The sequence below is a fragment of the Podarcis raffonei genome, chromosome 12, assembly GCF_027172205.1.
Source record: "Podarcis raffonei isolate rPodRaf1 chromosome 12, rPodRaf1.pri, whole genome shotgun sequence".
Taxonomy (NCBI): Eukaryota; Metazoa; Chordata; class Lepidosauria; order Squamata; family Lacertidae; genus Podarcis; species Podarcis raffonei.
Window position 1 is genome coordinate 20,941,132 of NC_070613.1, and position 27,321 is coordinate 20,968,452.

Sequence of the window (27,321 nt, forward strand, 5' to 3'; positions counted from 1 at the left end):
TGCTAGGCTTGGGGGGTGGGGAAACCACAGTATTTCCGGCACGCGCATGTCAGCACTCAAAGCTTTCTGCCTCTCGAGGGCAGCTTAAATCGGTTAGAGCGCGGTGCTGATAATGCCGAGGTTTGCAGGTTCAATCCCCGCACGGGACAGCTGCGTATCCCTGCATTGCAGCGGGTTGGACTGGTCCGACTGGATGACCCTCAGGATCCCTTCCAAGTCACTCTCCCATCCCTGGGAAACCCTGCCGGGTTCGCCCGCGCGGATCCCAGGGAAACGAAGCCACTGCCAGAGCGCAAGGAGATGACGGCGACCGCGTCCTATTACTAATATAGACCGAGCAAAGCGGGAAAGAGGAAGGGAGGGAGGCAAGAAAGAGCCGTGACTACATCTCCCGGCGTGCCTTGCGGTCGCCTTTTCCTGCGGGGCGGGGGGGAGGGGGACGGCGGCTGAGAAGGAAGGCGGGCGAAAAAGGAGGCAGGCGAGGGACGGGCGAGAGCGAGAGCGGCTCGGTGTGGGTGGGAGGCGGGGGGAAGCGAAGTCTCTGTGGCGAGAGCGAGGCGAGGAGAAGGAGGAGGAATCCCACAATACCAGGCGGGCTGGCTGGAGAGCTTGCGGAGCTCCCGCTGTCTCTTTAATGCAAGAGGAAGCGATGCGGAGGGGTGGAAAATGGCAGAGCTGCAGATGTTACTAGAGGAGGAAATCCCTTCTGGCAAGCGGGCTTTGCTCGAGAGCTACCAGAACCTCACCAGGGTCGCCGACTACTGCGAGAACAACTACATCCAGGTAGGCAGGAGGGAAGGCAGCGCCGGCGGGGAGACCTCGCTTGCCTTTCCTGGGGGGGGGGGGGCGGCGGAGGGGGAAGCCAGTCGCCTCCCTTCGCCTTCACGGCAGGGGGAAGAGGGGGGGAGGACCTCCCCTAGACACACACACACACACTCGCTCTCTTGCACACACACACACAAACACGCACACACACAGGAAGTGGGCAAGGGCTGTTGTGAAGGGGAGAGAAGCACCCAGCCCAGACACTGGGCAAGCCTCTCCGGGCACATTGTAGCGCCCAGCCCAGGCTGCGAGACATGGTGTCGCCCTCTTCTCCCCTCCACCCCGACCCTCCCCCAGTCCAATCCCTCGGCGTTTCCCTTTAAACTTTTGAACCAAACGAGGGCTTCCTCTCTTCCACCCACCCAGCTCCACCTCGGGGCTGTGTTTCCCTTGAAGCGCCTGGGGTGGGGTGGGGGGTTTTAATGGACGGTGGCTATTCCGTCTGCTCCGATCTGAGGGTGTGTCTGTAAGGGTATCTTCTTCTACAGCCCTCCCTGTGTTTCTGTGAACGTCTGGAGGCAGAAGTGGCTGGCTGGGTGGCGGAGAAATGGTTCATGGGTTTAGCAAGAGCCCTGCCTGTTTACCTTCAGACTGCTTCCCCTCATATATATATATATCTTCTCTCTCTCTCTCTCTCTCTCTCTCTCTCTCTCTCTCTCTGCCTCTCTCCATTAGTTTCCCTTTGGGGTTCTGATCATATCTCAATTTGTATGTGTTTGTGTGCGGTTTAAAAGCCATTGAGAAAACTGGAAGTAGAAAGAGAGAGTATATTACATCAGACTTCTCTCAGGGTTATTTTTTCTGAGGGGTGAGGTGAGGGGTGGGAGCGGTGTGGTGTGAGGGTTATGCCTCCCCCCCACTTCAAATATGTCGAAATGAATTCAGCGAAATGACTTTTGAAGTGAGACTTGCTTGGCTTGTTTACTGTAGTAATGTGAAATCCTGAATTTGTGAAAGAAGGGAAGGGGGGTGGGGGTGGGGAAAAACCACCCCGTCTCACGCTTGTGTATGCATGCTCACGCCGCACACACTTATAAATTACTTCATGTAATTTAATAATGCAAGCGAATTCTCTGTGGACACTGTTTACTTAATATTTGGTGTGTAATTCATACCAAGTCCAAATGAATTGTGTTCCTGGCATGGTGCTAGATTGCTGAAACGATAAATTTCTGAGAGAAGGAAGCTGCAGGTATACAGCCAGGAAAAGTAAAGCATTATTTTTTTAAAAGGATAACGCTGGTTCTCCTCAAAATGGGCTGACCTGTTTATTTCATATAATTAATACATTCTGGAGTGAAATATTTAGGCTCCATGAAAGAGAACCTGTGTCTAAGGCCCCCATCTGCACTACTTTAAACCACTTTAAACAGGTATGGTTTCTCCCAGACAATTTTGGGAACTGCTAGGAGGACCCTTATTCCCCTCCCAGAACTGCAGTTTCCAATGTTCCCTAGGGAAAGGGATTGACTATTAAACTACACTGAGAAATGTAACACTGTGAGGGGAATGGGGGTCTCCTAACAATTCTCAGCACCCTTAACAAAATACAGGTCTCATGATTCTTTGCAGGAAGCCATGCCTGTTTAAAGTGGCTTGATACTGCTTTTAAATACATAGTGCTGATGGGGCCTTTACGTTACTCAGGAAAAGAATCTTATTTGTTACTCCTTTTTCCAGTCAATCTTCTATCCTTGTGTATGTGTACGTGCTTCAAATGCATCTACCCGTCTAAATGATCTTTGTAACTTCTAAAGGGCTTAAGCAGCACAATCCTTTGTGTGTGTCTACTTGGGAGTGCGCCCCACTAAGTTGAATGGCAGTCCTACGCTAGGTGCTCATAGGTTTGCAGCCACTGTCCCCACTGATTATTTACACACATTTCTGTGGGGATAATATTTAGGAAAAGGCTACAGCAACTTCACTATTTTTTAAAAATCTAGATAAAAGTACTGTGGAACCTGTTGCATGCTGCATATGTTTGCCTGGCTACAATCTAGGCTTCACGCTGCTTCCTCCCAAGTACCTTTCCTTAGGCTTGCCTCCAGCATTAACTACCCTTCCTAACTTCTGCATGCAAAGTTATGTAGTGATAAGTATATACAGTGGTACCTCTGGATGCGAATGGGATCCGTTCCGGAACCCCGTTCGCATCCAGAAGTGAATGCAACCCACGTGCATGTGTCTGCGCATGCACGGGTCGCAGTTCGTCACTTCTGTGCATGCGCGTGACGTCATTTTGACCATCTGCGCATGCGTGAGCGGCAAAACCCGGAAGTAACACACTCCGTTACTTCCTGGTCGCTGCAGCGCGCAACCCGGAAATACTTATCCCGAAGCTACTTCAACCTGAGGTATGACTGTACAGTAGATTTCTCTCCCTCTCATACCCATTTTTTTTATTATGGCCTGCACTGAATTCGGGAGTGGTTTGGTATCACTATCTGAATGTTCTCCACGTTGCCTTTACTTGGAATATTTCTCTGCATCCAAGTAACATTTTTCATTGAAATGTTGAGGCCCAAATTAGTTGTGACTATGGCAGATCTATGTGCTTAAACACTTACCTTCCCCATTCACACAGAATGAAGGGTGTTGGGGATTCATGTTTGAGCAGCAAATGGAGTACGTGGATGAGTGCAGAACCTATGCTTGCCTGCCTCATCACAGTTTGTCCTCCTGTGGTGTTTTTCTCCTCAGCTGAACTCTAGTAGCAGTGTGTGCTTGGCTAGAAGAAAAGTGTCTGTAGAGACAGGCTGTGGGGTAGGAATCTGCTTTGAATGGATTTATAAACACAATTGGCAGTTCTGACCCGATCAAGCTTTGGACCACCTCTTTGCAACAAGTAACCACTTATATCCAAGCTGCTTGTGCATTGTCAGTTTTCTAAAAAGCCTAAGTATATATAAAATTATATACAGAAGCATGTATATAATATGTGTGTTTTTATGCAGTTGCATATAACAGTGTACTTTAGGAAGCCTGGAGTGCATAAAATATTAAGTGCATGATATTTTAAAGCACAAAATAAAAACCCCCACTCTTCTTACTGATCAAGGAGTGGGATGAGAGTTGGAAAAGATACAGTGTGCGGATAAGCTCAGTATTAAGATTTTTGGAAAATTTCTTTTCTATCTGTGGGAAATAAGCAGGAAGTCATTCTGTAACTGTGTACTGTTTTTCTGAAAAAGGAATCCACCTTTCTAGATTTTTGGGTCAGATCTATGCTTAAACACATCAATCTGCTGTGATCAAATGTGAGTTTATTAATTAAATGCTCTTTCTCCCTTAATGTGACCAAACTTTCTGCTTCCCCCACATCACCACCTGGTGTCAAGTGAGGATAGGCAGCAAAGTATTTTCTGCTTCCCACTGAGTGTTCAATATTTTTTTCCTTTTGCCCACCCCCAAAAATAAAAAATCAGCTTGTGGCACTTGTTGGTAACATCTAAAGGGGAACTTCTGTAGGAAACTCTGCATCTGACATACTACAAGGATCAAGTGACTGAGCCTATAGTGGGAATGTCCCGGATCACTTCTGCTGTGACTTCACTTGGCCTCTTCTACCCCCTTCCCAAACCCTCCACCCCCGGTAATATGGGGATAACATTAACCTACCTTCCATGTCTGTTGTAAAGACGTGGAAGGCTTACGAAAAGTGCTATTAGTATTGATAGAAGTGGAGAAATGCATTTTGAATATAATTCCTGTTGTTCTGTCCTGTGCAGTTGTGGTAGGAGGGGCTATAGTCTTAGTCAATTTATTTATATACCGCATTTCCCACAAATATATTATTTATTTGGATATCTAATTGGCTCTAGTGCATATCGTGCCAAGGTCTTGGCAATGCACCAACGCTAATTGGGCCCTTCACTCACGATTCAAATTGCGCTCAAAGCAGTTTGCATAAAAAGGGAAAACAAAACTTAGAGTAGGTCACCTTGCCTCAGATAGTTAAGCATTAGTTCCAAGCAAGAAAGATGCTAGACTCTCTGTTCAAGCTATACAGTGACATACAGATGCATGGCTGGTGTGCCATTCAGCAGCTAACAGGCTTTTTGCAATGATGCTCTGAATCTTCTATAACTAAGCATGACTCTCCTGAGGAAGAGCTCACAATGCATTGGGACTCTTGGGATAGCTATTGCTTTGCACCATTTGTCGCCCCCCCCCCTTTCTGTTGCTTCTGTAAATCCTCGGGAGACCACAATTCTTGCATTAGGTTTCATAACTTCTAACTAATCCATCAACTAAAAGCTTGGGGAGCACTTATTTCATCCTGCTGATGTGCCTGCCATATGACCTTAGCATGGATCCTTCTCAGGATTGCTTGGAATTTGCTGCACATTTTTTCCACTTTAGTTTAACTTGGATCTAATTTAGGATGTGTGGGAATCCTAGAGGGGTACGGCTGTGTCAGCAATAGGCCTTGAGGGCAAACCATCCTTGCAAATGTACCCACATTTGTAATATTATGTGAACCTTCATAGTGGTTTCCCCCATAATTCCCCATAAAAGCTGTCTTCCTCTTCGTTTACCAAGCAAGATGTAGCCTGAATATGATTTGGCATGTTGTTCCTGTTTAGACCACACTGGCGTTTACACATGAAGTGCTTGAGGAGAACAGGTTTTACGTCTTGGCACTGCCAGCAGCTAAAAGTTTGACCTGCCTTTCCACAACCGTAAGAGTTAAGCAGTTTCCTTGCCCCCCCTTCTACCTCCTGCTTCAGAGTTTTCTTGCTCCACCCAAAGAAAGCTGCTGATACAAATGCTTGAAAAAGGCGAGGTTGCTTTTGGTTTTACTCATGGGAAATATGACACATACTGTGGTGTTGTAACTGCAGCACATGTTTTGACCTGTTGGTTGGTGTTTGTGTGTCATTCTTGTTGTGGCAAACCTGTCCAGCACTGTGCTTTTTTCAAATACAGTAGCTTGTAAATACGTTTACCCCAGTGTGGATAAGTCGTCCCCCCCCCCCAAATTATAGCTAGCATTCGCTCATATAAGCTCACATAACCTGCTTTTAAAACAGAACTGAATGTCAACAGCTGGGGGTGAATGAGGGGTGAAAAGGTATTTCCCCATGCTAAGGTGTAGAAGGAAGAACTCGTGGGTTGTTGTTTTTAGGTTAATACCTAATTTTTCTGCTTTTATGTGGATTTAGCCCAATTCAGTATAAAGTGATAAACAAGTTGATAATACTGATTTGATTTTTAGTGTAAGACAGAGTTATACCAGCAGTTGTACAAAGCCATCTGCTCTGCAGTTGGACTAGTGTAGAGATTACTTTTCTAGGGGATTGAATTTGCTAGTAGTGTCAATGTCTGTGGTCCTGCTGCCCCAGGATTAGAGAATGTAACACACAGGGCAATGTAGGGCTGTGTGTGTGTGTGTGTGTGTGTGTGTGTGTGTGTGTGCCTGTGTGCATACAAGCTGGGGGCTGGGAAAGAAATCTCTGCAGTTGGTGTTTGGATCGGATTCAAGCTGAGTTTCCAGTGCTTGTTGAATTGCACGTTCTTGTCCCAACTTCCTTCCCTGTGGAAAGCAAGTCGTAGCAGCTCAAGATGCAGGACTAAAAAAAAAGGAGGCATGAGGGAGATGCATAGTTAAAGAATACAGTGGTGCCTCGGGTTACATATGCTTCAGGTTACAGACTCCGCTAACCCAGAAATAGTGCTTCAGGTTCAGAACTTTGCTTCAGGATGAGAACAGAAATCGTGCTCCGGCGGCGCAGCAGCAGCAGCAGGAGGCCCCATTAGCTAAAGTGGTGCTTCAGGTTAAGAACAGTTTCAGGTTAAGAACAGACCTCCAGAATGAATTAAGTACTTAACCCGAGGTACCACTGTAGATGTGTTTGCTTAATTTTTTTGAAAAATGCTTTGCTCCCACTTCACTTTAAAAAACCATATCCAGTATACCTACAAGAATGAAAGTAACAACCATAACATGTGCTTTAGTGGTTAGACTGTTTGGGTTTGTATCGAGGAGGTCCACAGTTGAATCCTTGCACGTCAGTGAAGTTCACTGGGCGATCCTAGTTCTACTTCTTGGCTTAATCTACCAAAAGAATTTCCACGTATGAAAGCTTCAAGCAGGGATGAGGTGCCTGTGGGCCTCCAGCAGCCTTAGCAAGCATGACCAGCGGTCAGGATGTTCGGAGTTGTATCCTCAACAACATCTGGAGAGCTGTAATTTCCTTTCCCTGCCTTAGAGCTCTCAGAATCACGACACGCCTTTAAGAGAAAGAAAGCGCGGAGTGCATCCTATAGAAAGGGACTGGCTTGTCTTCTGTTGCCACCTCCATACTGCTGAGCGGCTATGGAACAGGTTTTGTCTCTCAACTGTCTCTTGATCAGAGCACATGCGGATCTTCTGGCGACGCCTAACCTTGAAAGAGCCATTTGACATCTTGCTTTTCTGTGTGTGTGCTTGGACAAGTGTGGCTTAAACCAGGCTGCCAGTTCTCATTGTGAAAGTCTAAATTTAATCACTGTAAAAGACAAAGGGCTACTACGTCCAAATCTTCTGGATTTGAATCCTATTTCTGTCTTCCTCCGACTGCCGAAGCTGTAGCTGCCAATATTGTATTGTACTGGAAAGTAAGCTTCTGGCTACCATGTGCAGTGACGCAAGCAGCAGCAGCCAAACAGAATTCTAGATAGTAGCCTCCCCTAGCCCTCTGGGTCAGATAAGCCTTCTAGGTAATCAGCACTTTATCTGAGAGGAATGAAAATGGGACGATGGTGGAAGAGACTTGAAAGGAGCCAGTGAGGTTCAAAGCATGGAGGAAATTAAAAGTGTGTGTCAGCTGCTGGATGCAGAGAAGGCATGAGGAACTGAATATAAATAAAAGGAAGCTAATGCAAATTCTGCGGGGATTTTAGGATTTGACTAATGGGGGGAAGATTGCACAGCTGAATTATTGCAAATCTGTCTTTAAAATTTCCAAATCTTGTTTTGTAGGCTTCACTGCTGTGAAAAAAAAGAGAGAGATAAAAACATGTCTAGATGAAATGGAGTGAGGTAATTTATTTTATAACCAAGCTGCTGTAGAATAGAGAACCTTAGCTGCTACTTCTGTGATGGACGTAGATAGAGAGAAGTGGGTGTCTTGATCAGTTTTTCTACACTGCCCAGTCAGACCATTTGACCATCTTACTCAATATCATCCATGCTGTCTTGCAGTGGCTCTCCAGGGTTTCAGACAAGTAGATCTCCCAGCCCTACATGGAAATGCTGGGGAATGAATTTGTGACCTTCTTTATGCTCCTTTTTGCTTGTGATATATATATATATATATATATATATATATATATATATATATATATATATACACACACACACATACATACATACTGTTGTATGGATTATTACCATATTGCCCTGAATATAAGCATCACTTTCCCCCAAAATTCCCACTGTGAAAAGTTAAAGTGCAGCTTATATTCACGACCTTATGGTATGCAGCCAGGAGCGCGGGGCAGACAGCTGATTTTGTGGAGTGCTCTGGGTGGAAGCTGGACCCGTGTAAGTATGTGTAGCACTCAGTGGATTTTCTGTATAATAAGGTGGTGCTTGTGTGTCATTATGTAGCTGCAAAATAGTGTCCAGAAACTGAGCCGCTTGTGTGGACTTGTTCTAGGCTCAAGGTTGATGGTAGATGATATTCCATCTGTGAGCAGAAGTCCTTAGGGGAATTCCTGTCTCTTAAAATACAAGTCACAATTCATCATTTTGGTCCTCGATTTTTTTAGACATGGCTAGACAGCATAGCCATTTAATTATATTAATCAGATTGGTGGCGAATTACAATTCTATGAAGATGACTTGGTTTGCATAGCAGTTTTCAGTTGAGTATTGTCTCACCTGGCTGCAGGAGATTGGGTAATATGTTGGATCCTCCTGCAACAAGTCTCATTAAGAGTTAATTAATATAAGTATAAGTAAAGACTTAAGGAAGCATTTGCCATTTCTCCCTCCCTCCCTCTCTCTCTCATGCTGGGCAGATGCATTATTTGCTTCAGTGTTTGCAGTTTGCCTAAGGAAAATCTACTAATTAGATCAAATGTAAACTTAGGGTCATATTCAATTCTAGTTTCAGTCGGGTTAGAATAATGTGACACTTGTAAACAGATCAACCTCAGTACATGAATGACTGCTGTTATTGGTAATACTACTTTAAAACTTGTGAATCCCTGACTTGTATGGGATGTGTATGTTCATGAATGGGGTATAGGTTTATCCAGGCCAGTGTATAAATAATGAACATTAGAATTTGGGTGATGGGGCAACAACTTCCAGCCTTTTTCTCACATTTTATGAGGGTGTACAGTACTATCCTCTTACAGTTGGCTCCATGCTTTTAAAAGAAGCATGTATGGCTAGACCATCTTGGAGGGTATCACTGAATAAATATTCTGTTTGCAGTGACTATGAATGAAGGTTTGAAAGGCAGGGTAAAAATGTTTTAAACAAATCAGGTGTGGGACGCGCCTGGTCTGGCTGTGCAAGTTCCCCACACGGAACTCACTTGCGCAGCAAATCTTTGCAGAACTCCCTGCCTGTGTACCATGGGTGGGGAGCTGAAGGCAAGCCTGCTGAACAGTAGTGCTTCAAAGCACAGCACAGGGCTCTTTGCAAGCCCTGCATGGTGCTTGAAAGTCATTGCTGTCCCCTTATGAAGTCATATGATTGAGAAAAAGGTGGTTCCACCTACCTGTCAAATTTGGCCTGCGGGGATAGGCGGATATAAGGATGTAACCCGCCAGGTCTAAAAGGCTTCCCATCAACTGCTGGTATAGGAGGAGTAGGTCCCTAAGCTATTTGGGACCTGAACCATCATCAAGGCCTTTAAAAGTCATCATTCTAGGCACTTTGAACTGTGCCTAGAAGCAAATTTGTTATCCGTATAGCCCTTGCAGAACAGGTATTATGTAATCCGATACGGGAGTGACTGCCAGCATCCTTGCTTCTACCTGTACTGTTGCTTTAAAAACATGGCTTGGGCTTGGGATCAGGCCAAGACCAATCTAGCCCAACACTCGGTGCTCTAAGGGAATCTGGTTATTGCCCATAGACTATCTTCTGCTGACCCAAGATGTAAGAGATGTAGAGAATATGTAAGGGAATACTATGTTAGCGTAGAAGTCTTGGCTTTTTTGGTACGCATTCTTGTAGGTAACTCTCTTTACCAATTTCCCCCGACAGCATTAAAAACGCATCACTTTTGAATCCAACACATTAATTTCATGGGGGGGGGAGCCCTTTCGTAGGTCAGGTCTCCTTGGACTGTGTGCAGCAGTATGGAAGGGACTGTAGTGCACTAGTGAGCAAGAGACTTCAAAAGATACAACAATTTTAATCTAAGCCTACATTCAGTAGATTTCCTTCCTAACAACAAATCAACGTTTGTGTTTAGTATGACTCGAGATCTTTCCTCCTTCGGTATCAATGACTGTTTTATCGCTAGTTTGAAAGAGAGCAGTTCATTAAGGGTACATCTGTGACAGTTCATTTTCAAATGAGCTGTCTGTGAAAAATGAGTGCAGTCGGCATCTCATCCCTTATCCTATCATAGATGATCCCTGGTTTGAAACACACACAAAAATTCCTTCCAGTAGCACCTTAGAGACAAACTAAGCTTGTTATTGGTATGAGCTTTCATGTGCATGCACACTTCTTCTGGTTTTTTTGGCCAGGGGATGGGGGGGCTGCATTGTCTCCCCTTCACCCAAAAAATGACTTGCCTTCTTCCTGTGATGTTAGAGTTGTTTTTCCTTTAAGTTAGATCTAGTTCTCTCTGCATGGAGAAGGGTGTTCATTTTCTTATGGGTCCCCATTGCTGACTGGCAACCAAGGGAGGGGTGAAGGAAAGCCATGCCAAGCTGATTAGGTTTGGCTAAAGCATTAATCAGAGTCTAACTTTGAAGGCATCACTGGGCATCTGCACTGGCTATCTGTACTCTAGTGGCAGCAATGTGATAACCTTGTTGGACTCTTCCCTTGATCATAATCCACAATGGCTGGGGCTGATAGAAACTGTAGTCCAACAGCATTTCCCTGTTCCTGTTCTGCATGCTTGACTCCTGTACCTACCATGGCGAGGAAGGGCTCCACAGTTGTGTTTGCATTCCAAACTTTAAAAACTCTCATGACAGATGAACTCCCAAGGTCTGTTTATAGTTTAGTGGCAGTTAGAAAACCTGATGTGTTCTGAAGTTGGTGCAAGCTCTGCAAACAATCCTCTGGCTAATTCAGAAAGTGATGCATCATCTTCCATTATTCCTAGGCACTTCCTCATGTTTTATGGTCTTAAATTATTCACATCCTTTAAATAAAATCTCCCAAAGTTTATTCCATCTAGAGTTTCAGCAGAGGTTAAAGAGATGGTGATAAAAATGTGTGCGTAAGCATGCCACAAAGGAGTGTGGGTTGTTGCAAATGAGTGAGGGTTGAAATGCAAAGGGAGCCCTGCCATGAGGCAAGGTGAGGTGGCCATCTTGAATGAGAGACTTGGGTGCTGTGAAGACTGGCAGGCTGTGGGTCTTGTGGGTCACCATCCATCAGGACATTATCCTATGCAAGCCCCATTTGAAAGGAATGGAAACACTGGAAAAACATAATGGTGTTCTTGTCCAAACATATGGAAATCCTCTAATGTTGGGAACCTTTGAACTATAACTCCTAGCAGCCCTAACAAGTGTGGCCAAGGATGATGGGGATGATCAGCAATATTTGGAGGGCCAAAGTTTCCCCATACCTGCTATAAAGTATGGGCTATTTCTTCATCCAGCCCATTGTGTCTACTTTGACTGGCATTGGCTCTGCAAGGTATCAGGCAGTCTTTCCCATCACTCGCTGCCTGACCTGGACACCCCACCAACTGAGCCTCGGACCTTCTCTGTGCTAGGCATGTGCTTTGCCACTAATCTGTAGTCCCTTCCTTATAACCTCATTTCAAATAATGATAATAAAGGCTTATGTATTTAATCAAAGAATTATTTATCCAACTCTTCAACCCACCAAGGCTCCTGGTGTGGCTTACAGACCAGGAAAAAAAGAAGACCAGTCCCTGTACACTGTAGAATGTCATGACACAAAAGGAAAATGGGTTGAGGAGGAGGAGGGTGGAGGAAGAAAGCAAACAAGGGGATGAGTTTTTAGTTATAAATTCTAATAATCAGCTTGGGTTGAGGGGTTCAAGGAGAGGAAAAGTTGCTGTTTCCTCAGCTGTGGGGTGGTCCTGTATATCTTCCCTCCTCTGTGGCTGCCTGATATAATGGCTGTTGCCAGGCAACAGTTGATGGAGGGGGGAGCAGAGCTGATGATGGGTCCTGCATCCCTTCTCTTCCCTTCCTCTGTGACAGCCTAATGTAATGGCTTGCATAAGGCATCTTCCTGATGGTAGATGTTAATTGCTATGGGAGAAGTCATTTGGCTTTTTTTATCACCCCCCATCGAAGTGTCTTGTTCCTCCCTTGTCTGGAGCATAAGATCCTGTCAAGAATTCTGGTACTGTTCCCATACTCAGGCTGTGTTGCTGCCTCCTGGAGAAGATGGCATTCCTTCTGATTCCTAGTGTGCTAAGAACTACTGTTCTGATGGCCTTCTTCTGGTAGGCCCTGGCAATAGAGGATTTTGTCTTGACAGCATGGAATGATGGGTTTAGAGTAAGGACTAAGATGTTTTCCGCATTTCCACTTAGTCTACTTCGTTTCAAAGTAGTGGTGGGCGATGTGGTGTCCTCCAGGTGATGTTGGACTACACCTGTCATCATCCTTGACAATCGGCCAAGGATAAGAATTAGGGCTGATGGGAACTGTAGTCAAGCGATATCAGGAGGGCATCATATTGGTTTATCCCTGTTTTAAAGTAAGGACCATACAGAAGTATGAAATTATGATGGGGAGACTGAAGTGACTGGGTTTGACCTAGAGCAAATTACAGTGGGATCTCGGTACTCGGACGGCTTGGCTCCCAAACAAATCAGCTCCCGAATGCTGCAAACCCGGAAGTGAGTGTTCTGGTTTGCGAATGTTTTTCGGAAGCCAAACGTCCGATTGAATGCAGAAAGCTCCTGCAGCCAATCAGAAGCCACGCCTTGGTTTTCAAATGGTTTGGGGAGTCGAAAGGACTCCCAGAACGGATTAAGTTTGAGAACCAAGGTACCACTGTAGTTGCATTTTGGTCCCACACAAATCAGTGGGTTGAATGGGAACTTAGTCACGCTTAGGAAAGAACCCTTTGAACTCAATGAGGTTTAGTCATCATCATTATTTATTAAATTTGATAGTTGCTTTATTTTACCCAAGAGCATTTTACCCACAGCAGTTTACAGCCAAACAAACAAACAAACAAACAAGCAAGCAAACAAACATCACAAGTCTAAATTATAATGCTGTCCTGTTTATGTTTATCTGAAAGAAAGTCCTCATTGAACGCAGTGGGACTTCTGAGTAAATGTGGAGGATTGCACTATAAGTTTAGATCCAACCCAATTGGAGCTTAAGGTAGTCGTTAGTATTCACAATGGGACTTTCTTGGAAAGCACGTGTTCAGAAAGTCACAGTGCAAACTGATGCATTTTTACTTGGAACGAACTCGCATTGTATGTATTTATTTTCTGCACTACACTTATCCCACTCCCCCCCCCCCCAAAGAGGTAGAGTATGTTGTAACCCCCTCCCTGTTTTATCATCACAATAACCCTGTGAAGAAGGTTAGTGTGAGAACAGGGCATGACCCAAAGTCATCAAGTGAGCTCACTAAGTGAGTGGGAATTTGAACCCTGCTCTCCCAGATCCCAGCTCAGCACTCAAACCACTACACCACACTGGTTTAATTGAGCTTACTTCCAAGTAAGTGTGCCTCTGGGTGAAGCTGAAAGATACGAAATTTAAAGTTGAAGATCCTATGTGATGTTGCTAAGCCAAGGTGTGCTGGTTCCTGAAGGGCAAACAGGCATAGTAGTCGAAGTAGAAAGTGTCCTTATTTTTGCCAGTCATCTAGTGAGGCCTGCCAATGTTTCTGTGTAATCACTTGTACTATAATTAATTTCCAGATGAGTAAAGGGTAAGGTTGATGATTAAGTGTGAGTCATTGAGGTTGGGAAGGGAACCAAACTTTTGATTCCTACTCCTCTTCCAAATGCCTCATATTTGGAAATGAATGTACTATCATTCCTGTTTTGAGTGATCACGCTAGAAAAACAAGCTTTGTACTAAATCAGTCATGCTGTAGCCATCTTGGCCATTTTATATTGCCCAATTGAACCTTGTACATATTCTCACAGAAATTCTCCACTCCGACCTCCCACTTCGCTGAGGTAAAGAACTTTTTGACATTTGCCACTTTACTAAGCATAGCTCGTTTGCCATGGTACTTGCAATGTGCTATTCAGTACAGTGGTACCTCGCAAGACGAAATTAATTCGTTCTGTGAGTTTTTTCGTCTTGCAAATTTTTCGTCTTGCGAAGCACGGATTCCCTGGGTATTAACGGTTTTAAGAAAAAGGATACAAACTTGCAAGACGTTTTCGTCTTGCGAAGCAAGCCCATAGGGAAATTCGTCTTGCGAAGCAACTCTAAAAACGAAAAACTCTTTCGTCTTGCGAGTTTTTCGTCTTACGAGGCATTCGTCTTGCGAGGTACCACTGTATACAGATAGGTGCTCCTTAAGGATTTAATTTTTCATGGAACAGGACCTTTTGGTGGTCAGGGAAGGGCATTCATACTTTTTTCCAGGTTGAACAACAAACGGTAGGGCTTATGACTGTGTGAATGAATAATATGGAAATAAATGTTCACTGTTGCCTTAATGTAATTTCTCGGTGCTATTAACAATTTTACGGAATTTCTTATCGTGAACTAGAGATGTGAATTTGTTACTATGCTGCACGTCTGCTCTCCCTCTCTTTAAAAAAAGGCTAACCCTGCAATAACTAAGAATCCCAATTGCACTGTTTCTTTTAAAAATATAAATAACGGCTAACCATAGTATATGTGTGGTGTGCCACCAGTGTTTACTAGGTACAAAAAAAGGGAACTATAAAACTCAGTCTCAAATGATCAACCAAAATGCAGTCCTCAAGAGCCCGGCCTGCCTGGGTCCTGAGATCATAATCCGAGGCCTTTCATTGTGTGCCACCACAAGGGAGGTCCGGAGGGTGGAAGTATGGGAATAGGTCTTTTCTGTAGTAGCCCCCTGTTTATAGAAATTTCTCCTCAGGGAGGCCTGCCTGGCACCAACCTTGCCATCATTTTGGATCCAGGCAAATACATTTGTAGTTCCCCAAGAATTTGTGAAGCACAAATGATACGATGTTGTGCTGTTTTAATCTGTTTTTTTTAATCTGTTTATGTGAGTTTATCATGGATTTTTTCTTTCTTGGTGATGAATTGATTCCAGACTTCTTTTAATGGGAGGCAATATATATATGTAATAAACGCTACCTAATCACTGGTGGGTGTTAGGCTGCAATGCTCGTACACTCTGCAGCCTGTTATTAGTAACTTCATCAGTGCAAGTGCATGCTAGAACACAAATTAAATCTTACAAAGTAACCTTTAAAAGTGTTGAAATATCCTCTCCTCCCCCTTGTAAGTCTTCCAGGACAGCAGAACTTTTGAAGCTGGAATGCAGTTTAGCCTTTTCTGTTCAAAGAGGCACCTCCCCAGATAGGTTTCCAGCTGCTCCTCTGTTTTGTCTACAGAGCAAAGCAAGCATAAACAGTAGTAAAACTTATTTTCATTGGAAGTGCAACAAGAGAGGATGGGTTAGTCAGGAACACTCTCGCTGAGTATAGAAGCAGTAATATTGGCATCACACAACATGGGCAGATGTTCTGAGTGAGGGGGAAGACTGCAACTTTCAAGACAGTTATTTACAATAGAAAATGCACCCGCATGTTGCATGATGCTGTTTGCTGCTTGTTTCCTAAACTTGTATACAGTGGTACCTCGGGTTAAGAACTTAATTCGTTCTGGAGGTCCGTTCTTAACCTGAAACTGTTCTTAACCTGAAGCACCACTTTAAGCTAATGGGGGCTCCCGCTGCTGCCGCACCGCCAGAGCACAATTTCTGTTCTTATCCTGAAGCAAAGTTCTTAACCCCAAGTACTATTTCTGGGTTAGCGGAGTCTGTAACCTGAAGCGTCTGTAACCTGAAGCATCTGTAACCCGAGGTACCACTGTATTTTGCACCTTCAATAGAAACTGTTCCGAGGTAGCCACAGGTGATAAAGATAGATCTGATAGCGCTTCCAGACTGAGCACCTGATCCTTTGTGCCAGGTGGCTCGCCTGTAGCCCTGTTGAACTTCAACTCCCTACCAGGCCCCCATTCATTGTGACAGGTGTTGGGGGTGATAGTGGATGATAGGGTTACAGCCTGCAACATCTGGAGGTCTCTCCTGCTCTAGGGAGAATGCAGGTATCACTCAGGACTGGTTGAAACACCCCCCAGCACATCTCTGCCTCCTTAGGATTGAGTTTCAATTTATTGCCCTCATCTAGTCCATTACTGTTCCTTAATACCTGACTGGCCCTTGGCTGGAACTACAGTGGTACCTCGGGTTAAGTACTTAATTCGTTCCGGAGGTCTGTACTTAACCTGAAACTGTACTTAACCTGAAGCACCACTTAAGCTAATGGGGCCTCCTGCTGCTGCCGTGCTGGCGGATCATGATTTCTGTTCTTATCCTGAAGCAAAGTTCTTAACCTGAAGCACTATTTCTGGGTTAGTGGAGTCTGTAACCTGAAGCGTATGTAACCCGAGGTACCACTGTAGTAGCATATTCCTCTCACCTGAGAGCTGTCAGTCCATTCTTGTCAAATGCAATCATTTGGAAAAGGCAAGTTGGTGTTATCTGCTGGTGTAAGGACCCAGCTGATATGCCTGTAAACTTCTTGGTCCTATGACTGCCTTGGAGATACCCCCCATCCCAGTCTAGTTTGGGAAGGTCCTATAGTAGTTGTGCTGGCTGTCCGGGAGGGCAAGACTCCTTGCCGGGGCTCAGATGGATAGCTCAGTTGGTCGAGCATGCGACTCTTAATCTCAGGGTCGTGGGTTTGAGCCCCATGTTGGGCAAAAGATTCCTGCGTTGCAGAGGGTTGGACTAGTTGAGCCTTGTCCCTTCCAGTTCTACAATTCTATGATTATGTGTCAACCTGGTGCCTGGCTTTCTCTGCCCCTATTAGTTAAATGCAATACCATTTTTAAAGACACACACGCAGGAGTCAAATGGAAAATCTAAACCTCTTCTGCTCCTTTTGCCTTGTATATTGGCACAAATGCAAAACTAAACGGAAGACTAAATAGGATTCTCTGGGAATCCTGCCCCCCCCAGTACCCTTGGAGAGCAGTTGCTGTTTACAGCTGTTGGTATGAAAGCAACTGTTTTGCCTACTTTTAGAAATCTATGCCTCTTGAGCAAATCAACACTTTCCAGGATAAAACAAACTGTGTGTTTAACACTCATGGCAGGAAAAACACAGACACCTGTCCATTGGGACTCCTGATTAACTTTTGCATTGTGCTGGGGGTGAGGATGTTGTGTAGGCTCGCTCGCTCGCTCGTAGGTCAGGCTCCATGCATCCACATTTTGCTTTTGGGTCTGTAAGTCCCACCTTCCTTTGCAGGCTGAGGGTTATGCAGAGCCTGGAGCAAACAGAAGACTGTTTGTTGAACTTCAGTGATGGGGGCGAGCAAGTGGGGTGTGATGTACATTTTAAGGAAGGAGTGCAGCAGCAATGCTAATTGAGAACAAAATCCTGTGTCTCACGGGGGCCATTAAGCGACGGCAAAAGGCTACAGCGGAGTTGCGTCTTTGGGAGTGGTGGTGGAGATGTGAAAGGGAAACCTCCATAGACACTTAATGTAACAGGCAGGGTTGTCGGGAGAAGGTTACAGAGACTGGGCACGGCCACATGGAACTGGGTGGAATGGCGGAATGAATGCCATGGGCCAGGCAGTTAAAATGACAAATTTCTGATGGCAAAATGTGATGGGGGGAAGGATAAGATCGGAGACAATGAAGTACGTACCTGCAATTCCACCTAGACCTCATAACTGCATCCCTGTTTTTCTGCTTTATTTGTGATTGAGTGCCAAAACAGTTCTAAAAGTGCTGGACAGAGATTTAACCCCTTGCCCATATCCGCGACAGTGTTTCAGTGACTATTAAAGATTCACATCTTCACCCACACATTGCTGGGGGAGGGGTTAATAAAAAAATAATACCCAGCTTCTGGTGATGGATTTTTAAGAACTTGTTTTGCTACCATGGATTATTGTTACTGTTGTAATTTGGTGGGGGTTTTTAATAAAAAAATTAATGTTATTTTAACTTTGGATTTCAGTGCACTTTTTTCTGCTGTTTTCTTGTATATTGCCCTGATGGAATTTTCTTTAAAAGGGGAAGAGTGGTATATAAATGGTTTTAATAAATGAGGGGGGGAACCATCTCTGCCCCCACAGGCTTTCACTCTTAGTAAACAGGAATGAACAGGCAGGAGGAAAGATTAGATTCCAAACACACAGGGACCGATTCTTAAAAACTGATCCGATAGTGACCAGTTGGAGCGGCCGCAGAGGAGACACATTTTGGAGATTAGTAGCCAAATGGCATTTGGACTCAGAAGAGGTTTCTGCTCTCTGTCCTCTTCCTCATAAATTCATTTTAGAAATGCAGGAGAAAGACTGTTACCCCCAACTCTGGTGTTAGAAAGCTTTAGTGGTTTCAAAATATGTTAGCTGTCTTATGAGTGCTTAGCACAATGCAGGGTGTTGGTTTTGAGCCAGAATGCCCAAAAAGTTCAGGGACTGGTATAAGGACTTCTTGCTGCCATATGATGTGAACATACCCAATGGATAGGATGTTCTGTGCGCTCTCTCTCTCTCTCTCTCTCTCTCTGTGTGTGTGTGTGTTTGTGTTGGCTTTAGAGGTGAGGTGATGGCTGCTACCTCACCAGAGACAGACATTTTTCTATTCTGAAAAACTCTCCCTTGAAAAACCTGCCAGTCACCAGCACTTAGTATTTAGGCACCATGTTAATTTCCCCACTTCATCCTCCTGCCCAAGCATTTCCAGTTTTAGGTTTGTGGTTGCCAGATTAATGTGGTCCTTTCTGGGGATCTTTGTGGTCAGATCACAGGATAAAAGTCTGACTTAAGTGGGAGGCAGGCAAGGATAGCCCGTGTAGCCATGGAAAACCTAGAGATATTTTGCAAAGATGAACAGAGGAAATAAAGCAGCTGAAAGAACTAAAATGGGAGGGAGGATGAAGGAAATGAATTATTTAATATTCTTGTATCTTATTAAATTATTACAAGAATTGAACCATATAGCCAATAATGACACATAGGCAGTAAATCTAATGGAAAGGCAAGTGCACCACCATCTTTATGACGAGGGAATAATTTTTGGGAACAGTAAGGTTCAAATTTCATAAATTACTGCTATAGACCATCCTTACTACTTCATTGATAGAAACAAAGTAGAGGTGGAATGTTATTTAGGGGGGACACCATTTATTTCTGCCAAGTGGTTGTTTGTGACTGGAAATTTGTATTTGCTTGGTGCTTATGTACTGGGTTGGGACTTAATCTGAAGTTTTCCTGCCTCTCCACTGAACCGAGAGCTTTTAATTTTAATTTAGATGCACCTGTTGTACACAAAAGTGACTGTGATGATCAGTGGGGAGCAGAACGTGTTCGTTTTTCTTCTTACCACACCATGTAAGGTTGGCTGGAATTTAAAGATAGCTGCCCTCAGTGCTTTAGGCTCATCTTAGAGAAACTAAGTTGTTCTTTTGGTCTATCGAACACTGTTCTGGTTTAGATGAACATGCCATTTGGTGATGATGATCAAATGAGCGTAAGTCTTGTTCTGACACTTATGCCATCAAAGGCCCTGTTCTGATAGAAGCTGATAAATGAATGATGACCTGCCATGTGCTTAGTGTCACTGCGAGGCTCTGTAATCTCTTAACAGTGGCTCAGCTGTGCCAGCAGGCTACGGAAGTGCATGGCAGCCTTAAGGACAACTTACTCAGCATGTCTACTCTGCCCACCCCCAACCTCTGTCTGCTGTAGCTGTCTCTTCTTATTGAGCTCTGTGTAATGCTGTGGTCTTTGCAACTGTCATTAAATGGAATAGATCACAGGTAAGGGAACCTTGCGGGGGCCAGACGTGACCTTCCAGACCAGACTTCTCTATCTGGCCCTTTCCCCCAACTCAGGCTACACCTGCTCTGTGGCATGTTAAGCTTGTCTGATGAAGTATGTGTTTGTAGAAAGTGCTGACTTTTGCACGGCTGGAATGTAGACTCCTGTACAAAGGCAGGCTTCTGGTCCCATTCACTTTTTGCTCTTCATCCCTGGCCCCCCAAAAGGTTGCACACTAAGGGAAGGCGGCCCTCAAGCTGAAAAGGGTCCCCACCCCCAGGGTAGGGAGAGTGCTATGGAAACTTAGTTAAATTGGGCCAAGTGCTTGTAGACCCCCTCCAGAATACTATTATATGTAATGGATTGAGTGGCTGAAGCAACCCAGTCAGATGGGCAGGGTACAAGTAATAAATTATTATTATTATTATTATTATTATTATTATTATTATTATTATTATTATTATTTTATTACTATTATTTGCGGGCATATGCACATGTGAAGGAAGCTGCTCTCAAGACACTGCAGTTGTGGTAATTAGAGTGTGGGTAGTGTTAACTAGTTACAAAATCAAAAGGCTTTGCCTTTAGCACAGAGAACATAAAATATTTATTATTGTGTAATTAAAATTACAGAAACGGGAGACTCAAGAGCAGAATATAAACCACTCATAGAATATTGCTTTCAATAGGTTTAGAAATTGGTGTATTAACAGATAAGGGCCATATTTCCCTATTTTTGGAAACTTACAATATCCTTAGCTACTCCTCTTTGAACATCTTGTTTAATGGGAGTTTTATGACCCAGGGTTTTGAAAAGTGAACTTTATTTTTTAGTCTTTAATTTAGCCAAGCGTGTGTTCTCTAAATAATATATATTGTTACTCAGGTCAGCTCTGCTAGGCTTAAAATTTTGTTTGTTTTCCATTATCAGCCAAGATTAACATGCGTAAAGATGGCGGAACATAGCTAAGCTCATGCTGTTCCCAGTTTTTGTGATGGCTACTTGGATACTCTTTCGGGGGATGGAGTATATTGCACTGTGGTTAACTAGAAGTTGAATAATCTTAAATCAAGTTTTTATTAATCCCGTGTCATCAGGGTTCCAAATTAGCAGGGCGCCAGGTGCATTTTTTGCCTAGATTCTCCATCTGTGAGCACCTCAAAAAGTCTGGGTGCCATTTTTTGTGCCTTGCTGACCCTCAAGGATTACTGAAATGTATGTGCTTTGAAGCCTTGAAGTAAATGTTAAGGATAGACAATATGTTAAGGAGTTTAACAATAAAGAGTAGAGTGTTTTGAAAACTGGTGCCAATATTTTTATTGTAAACACTAAACATGCATTAACAATTTAATGATAATAATAATAACAAATTTTATTTATATCCCGCCCTCCCCAGCCAAAGCCGGGCTCAGGGCGGCTAACAACAATAAAATAATACAACATTCTAAAAACATTTCATTATAAAAATTAATTAAAATCAAATTAATGGCAACCATTAAGCAAAATTTCTGCTTAAAATATGATATTAACAATGTGCCACTTATGTGAATTGGATATTAATTCATACTTATCAATATAATAAATAAAAAGTGTTGTCGACCCCTGTCCCGTGGCGACTAGACAGTCTGTTTTGGCACACACAACCCAGGTCCCAGAAGTCATTTGGCTCCTACCTCTTCTACCCCAGTTTCTAACACTGTGTGTCGTTTCTGCAACTCCACAAACAAGCCCCAGAACTTATGAGAATCTTAATACTTTTATAGATGCAAAGTGTCATATAAACAATACATAAATAATAGCAATTGCTATGGAATACTCCATAGTCCATTTTTTCACAAGAAATTAGCTTTGTCATACTAACATGATAAAGACTACATTTAGTGGAAATAGACCATTACTGGTTATTCCATAGTAATTGGCATGGTTATTTTTTATTTGTATGGCACATTGCAATTTAATAGACATTTTATACGTTCTGTTTGTATTTTGTGTGTTTTGTTACATTTCTCTGCGATTCTGCTGGTAAACCGGATTGACACTCTAGATAAACTCTGATCCTGGAGACAATCTTGTGTTATGGATGGCGGCCTGCAAGCAAAGTAAACATTAAGCTGTTTTAATTTCAAGCCCCATTAGTAACAGACAACAATGGTAACAGGGGAAAAAAATAATCAATAATATCTAGACAGTCTATAGGGAAACCGTTTTGTAAATAGTCTCTGAGAAATCGCAGATGGAGAATTAAAAGTAGATGCATACATAATTAGCAGCGTATAATCCAACCTTGAGTCTCCCAATTACTACAGGCTTATTATAAACATACCTGTTCCTGCTCAAAAGGCTTCTTTTAATAACTCTATCTCTTCTTCCCAGACCTAATTGTAAACATGGTAAGTCTGTGTCTCGCTTTCCAGGCCACTGAGACTGCTCTTGATGGCTTGTGTGTCGTCTGATGCTAGATAGTCGTGCTGAACAAATCTGTCTATAAACTGGCTGAACACAGAAGCAAGTAATTGCTTGGTAATTTGGCAATGATGGTGAATGACCATGTTGACATATTCCTGTAATAAGTGTCCTTGGTGTGCATCAGATATTCCAACTTACCTTAGTTTGAACCCCGGTGTATATTATATATTTTTCCAATTGGATAAACCACTTTCAACTGACTGAAATGTTTACCACTAGATGTGAAAATTATTCTTGTAGATCACTGCCTACAAGAATAATCTTCACATATAGTGGTAAATATTTCTGTCATTTGGAGGTGGTTTTAAAAGCCTGAAGTGATTGCTCTGCTTTATCCAACTGGAAAAAATATACTTATATTTCTTTCTTGAGTCAGTCCTTTTTTTCACAGTCCTCACTTTCATTTTCTAACGTGGGTTCTCCAATTTCTTTAGTACAGTTTCTGCTAGTCAGTAAGGAAATTCATGCAGTTCTTGATTCTGAAAGAAGTAGCAATATTAAAATGCTATGGATCCCCAATGCTGTGTAACCGTGGTTTGTTTTTCCCCTTAACCACAGTTAGGCTTAAGGTTAAGCACTGGTTTCAAACTAGGATTGGAAACCATGATGCAAAGTGAGTGATGCTGAGGAATTTAACCCTGTTGAGTTCTGATGTGAACTGATCTGCAGGCTTAGCTAAACTTGTTACTGCATGTGTTCTGGGATGTCAACAACATTTAAGGCACCATACTATGGTTTCTACCTAACCATGCTCTAGTATTATGACACCAGCAGGCCTTACAGTGGTACCTCGGGTTACATACGCTTCAGGTTACATACGCTTCAGGTTACAGACTCCGCTAACCCAGAAATAGTGCTTCAGGTTAAGAACTTTCCTTCTGGATGAGAACGGAAACCGTGCTCCGGCGGCGCAGCAGCAGCAGGAGGCCCCATTAGCTAAAGTGGTGCTTCAGGTTAAGAATAGTTTCAGGTTAAGAACGGACCTCCGGAACGAATTAAGTACTTAACCCGAGGTGCCACTGTATTTTGTTTGGGAATAATTTCTTATTGGGAATAGTAATTCCTCTAAATCAGGACTTTCCAAACTTTTCATGTTGGTGACACACTTTTTTAGATACGCATCATTTCGCAACACAGTAATTCAGTTTTGCTAGCAAACCGGAGGTTAAGCTAACCCCTTTTCAGCCCTGAGAGGAGCACAGGGAGCGTTCGCAAAACCCACCTACACACTGTAGCTGCCATGCTGACGTGTGGAAGGCTCTTCTATAAGCAATGCTCTTATCTGGTGACAGTATTTATCAGGATGGAGTACTGGCTAGACCCACACCAACCTATTAGCAACCATTTTGTGCTGGCACCCACAACACTTCTATCAAGAGCACCAGCACCTTATTTTTTTACCAGAAAAAGCATTGCCTTTTCATGTCTTTGAAATCCATACCATATAACTCCCACCCCCCACCCCCTAAATGTATGCTGCTGGGTCTTTGTGTAACTGAAAGAGTGTTTTCTTTATGGCTAATAGTTTTCCTTCCATCCATACCAGTATGATCCTTTGTAAGACATAAAGGGGAGTATGTATAGTTCGTTGTTCCAATCTTAAGGGCCCACTAAATTAACAGAGCAGTCTCTCAACTCAGTTACACTTTCAAAATCCCCTGCCATTTTCTTTGCTCTGAATTTCCATGGACACAGAAATGGCACAGTTTGCCCCTGCCAAATTTAATTATTTGAATAACTCTGTGACTAAGATAGTTGTTTCTCTTCACGTCCCCCCCCCCGACTTTGTTTATCTTTTTGATATATTATATTTATAAGTTTTTGGCCTTGGCTACTGAAAATCTCTCTTTATATCTTTGGAATATAAAAGCTTACACTTCAGACTTCCATCATTGCTTTCACTGGAGACTGCATGTGCGTTGATATTTTTTCTTGTTTGCTAGATTTTTATTAGTTGGCTCTACCAGTAGTTAGTTTGGGGGGGGGGAGAAGGGATATGTTGCATTTTAGATTGAGTCCCAACATTTTAGTCAGTACGTTTTTGGGCAAAAAAAAGCTGTATGTAACCTAACCTTGTAGTCTCCCAGAGCCTTGGGCAATTTATGGCTTCTTAGAGTCTGCTGCAGAAGAAACTCCCCACCCCCTGCAACCATGGTATATTAAGAAGGGTACATTAAAAATCACATAAAGGTGCTTCTTGGCTTGTTTAGTAGACCTGGAATATGGCCAAGCGACTGTGATATTTCACCACCCACATGCAGCTCTGATCCTGGGCAGGCTTTCCTGGACTGACTTATGTTTTGAACATTTTTGAAATCTGTGCTGATGATGGGCTTAACAGGGCTTTGAGCAAGGTACCCCCTGGAGGTCCCCCTTGCTGCCTAGCCATTTCCCCTCCTGTAACACTCTGCCCACCCCATTTCATCTGTTACTGTTTTGCCTTCTGCTCCCCACTGGGCACCCCATTGTAGCTGCTCCACTCTCTCCCCACATAGGCTTACCAAGCATTGGAAAGGGGTCTTCTCCCCCCTCCTTAAAAAAAACACATTTCCATAGGTTGGCTAGGCTTTGGTGGCATTGTTTCAAGGCCTCTGGGCAATGGATTTCTGCCCTGAAGCCTAAACCTAACCGTCCATCTAGGCTCAATTTCCTTGGCTTCTCATTTGATGATGGTTCCATAACCATGCTGGTGTAGGCCCCTCGAGTCAGTTCGGCTATACCTACTTTATTCCGCAAGACGACTGTTAGGAGGTTTCTTTCTGGGTTTACCAATTGACCGCTGTGTAAAGTAAAGGGACCCCTGACCATCAGGTCCAGTCATTGCCGACTCTAGGGTTGTGGTGCTCATCTCGCTTTATTGGCTGAGGGAGCCGGCGTACAGCTTCCAGGTCATGTGGCCAGCATGACTAAGCCACTTCTGGTGAACCAGAGCACTGCACGGAAACGACATTTACCTTCCCGCCGGAGCGGTCCCTATTTATCTACTTGCACTTTGATGTGCTTTCGAACTGCTAGGTTGGCAGGAGCTGGGACCGAGCGATGGGAGCTCACCCCGTCGCAGGGATTCAAAACGCTGACCTTCTGATTGGCAAGTCCTATAGCAGGAGGTTTCCAACTTTCTTGGGGGTTCACGTTTGCAAATGGGAGAAAGTGTTGCAGGCACCAGGTGTACACCAGGTGTATTGGCTGCAATAGATTGTCTACACTACAGCTCTCAGCACCCTTAACAAACAGAATTGTTTGGAGGAAGCCATGTTGTCTATCGCAGGGCTTTAAATGAAGGGTGTGAATGTGGTCTAATATCAGTGGTGGTAGGTGAGGCTTGGTGCCAGTCCAGTTCTGTGTGGGTCCATGTTCTCACTGAGACTCCTGCCTAATAGCGTAGTTCCTGCTTACCATCTCCTGTTCTGATAAGGCCAGTAGACTCCCAGCTTTGTTATCAGGCTTGAGTTGCTACTAACTAAAAAATGCAAACAGTTAAAGAACTTGGGAGCTGAGATTGTAAGACACAGCAAAATAGGAGATAAAGCCAAGATCCTCAGAACAGAATGTTCTGTGTAATTTGCATTGCAGTGCAAGCAACAATTTTGATGTTTTGTGCAGAATTCCGCATCCTGTGGACTTCTTACATTATAAAAGCAAGTTTCTAGTTACCAATGGCTCTGAAGTTATACTTGACAGTAGAAGATACTAGGAAGGATTCCCAGTTTTAACAGGGGTTAAAACTTAAGGCCACTCATTTCCCCCACCCTTTTCTCATGACTGGCAGAAACATAATACAGTAAGGGAGGGGGAAGGTTGTCAAGTTGGTTAATTTACATAATTTATGCTGATTGTATAATTAATGGTTCATGATTGAGAATTCTGCTCTACTTGGGTGCAGAGTTGTTTTATTTTTATTAGTTGAAGGGCATAAACAGCCATGCACACAATTCTTGAAAATTACTTTTGCTTTCCCTTGGTTAATGCTGTACTTCTCTGAAATTAACCAGTGCGGAGTTAACCCGCTGTTTTCACATTCTTGTGGTCTAAATGCATATTGTTTAGCTTAATGACCTGAACTTCAGTCCTCTCAAAAATTGCAGTTATTATGAATCAGCGTGACTAAGCAAATGTAATCACTCTGAGCTGAAATGTAAACATTTTCCTAAGGCAAACTTGGCGTGCTTTTCTGTTCCTTTCCCTTGTCTTCCTATCTGCCTTAAACTCTTAATAGTATTTTAAGCACAGAAGAATATAGACTTGTGGAGCTGGAAAGGGCCCTTGAGCAACCACCATTTTGTAATCTACATTCATCCTCAAGTGGACATCAAAATGATTCTTCCCCCTGTCACATGTTAATGGTCATTTTACAAGCAGTTGTAGCAGCAAAAAGCTGGAATGTCCAAGCTGGCCTGTTGCCTCCTTCCTCCTTTCCCAGGCTCCTGAGAGACCCTTTCCCACATTCTGTGGGGCGAACACACACACACACACACACACACACACACACACACAGACACACTACAAAGCAGAGCCAAAAGTGTAAATGTGTCTTTCTCATCAGATCTCTCCCCCCACCCTTTTCAGGGAGCTAATTTTTTATGTCTGGCATTTCCACTTCAAAAAGAATCTTCTGTAGGGCAGCTAGGAAAAAAAATATCTGTGCTTGAGGCCTTAGAGATCCTTATCAGTCAGAGGAGACAGTGGTGAACTAGATGGACTAACAGGCTGGTTCAGTGGGGTGCTGGCCTAGGGAGACCCAGGTTTGAATCCTCACACAGCTGCAAAGTAGCTGAACGCTTCAGGCTCGCCCACTTCCCTCTGCATGACAGTCCCCTCCAACCAATTCTTGCTCATGGCAAACATATAGTTTTGCCGTTTGGGCT

At 43.6% G+C, this 27,321-nt stretch overlaps 1 protein-coding gene across 9 annotated transcripts in view; it reads left to right on the forward strand.

The window, feature by feature from the left end:
• The first annotated feature begins 480 nt into the window (after window positions 1–480).
• Window positions 481–27,321, forward strand: part of ABI1 (abl interactor 1) — a 100,704-nt gene continuing 73,863 nt past the window's right edge. For 7 of the 9 annotated variants that reach the window (XM_053410113.1, XM_053410114.1, XM_053410118.1 and 4 more), the window contains exon 1: window positions 565–783. In XM_053410113.1, coding sequence (XP_053266088.1) covers window positions 667–783 — 117 coding nt within the window. In that variant the 5' untranslated portion in view covers window positions 565–666. Of the gene's footprint in view, window positions 784–27,321 lie in introns of all 9 variants that reach the window. The other 2 variants (XM_053410120.1, XM_053410121.1) reach the window with 2 other exon arrangements.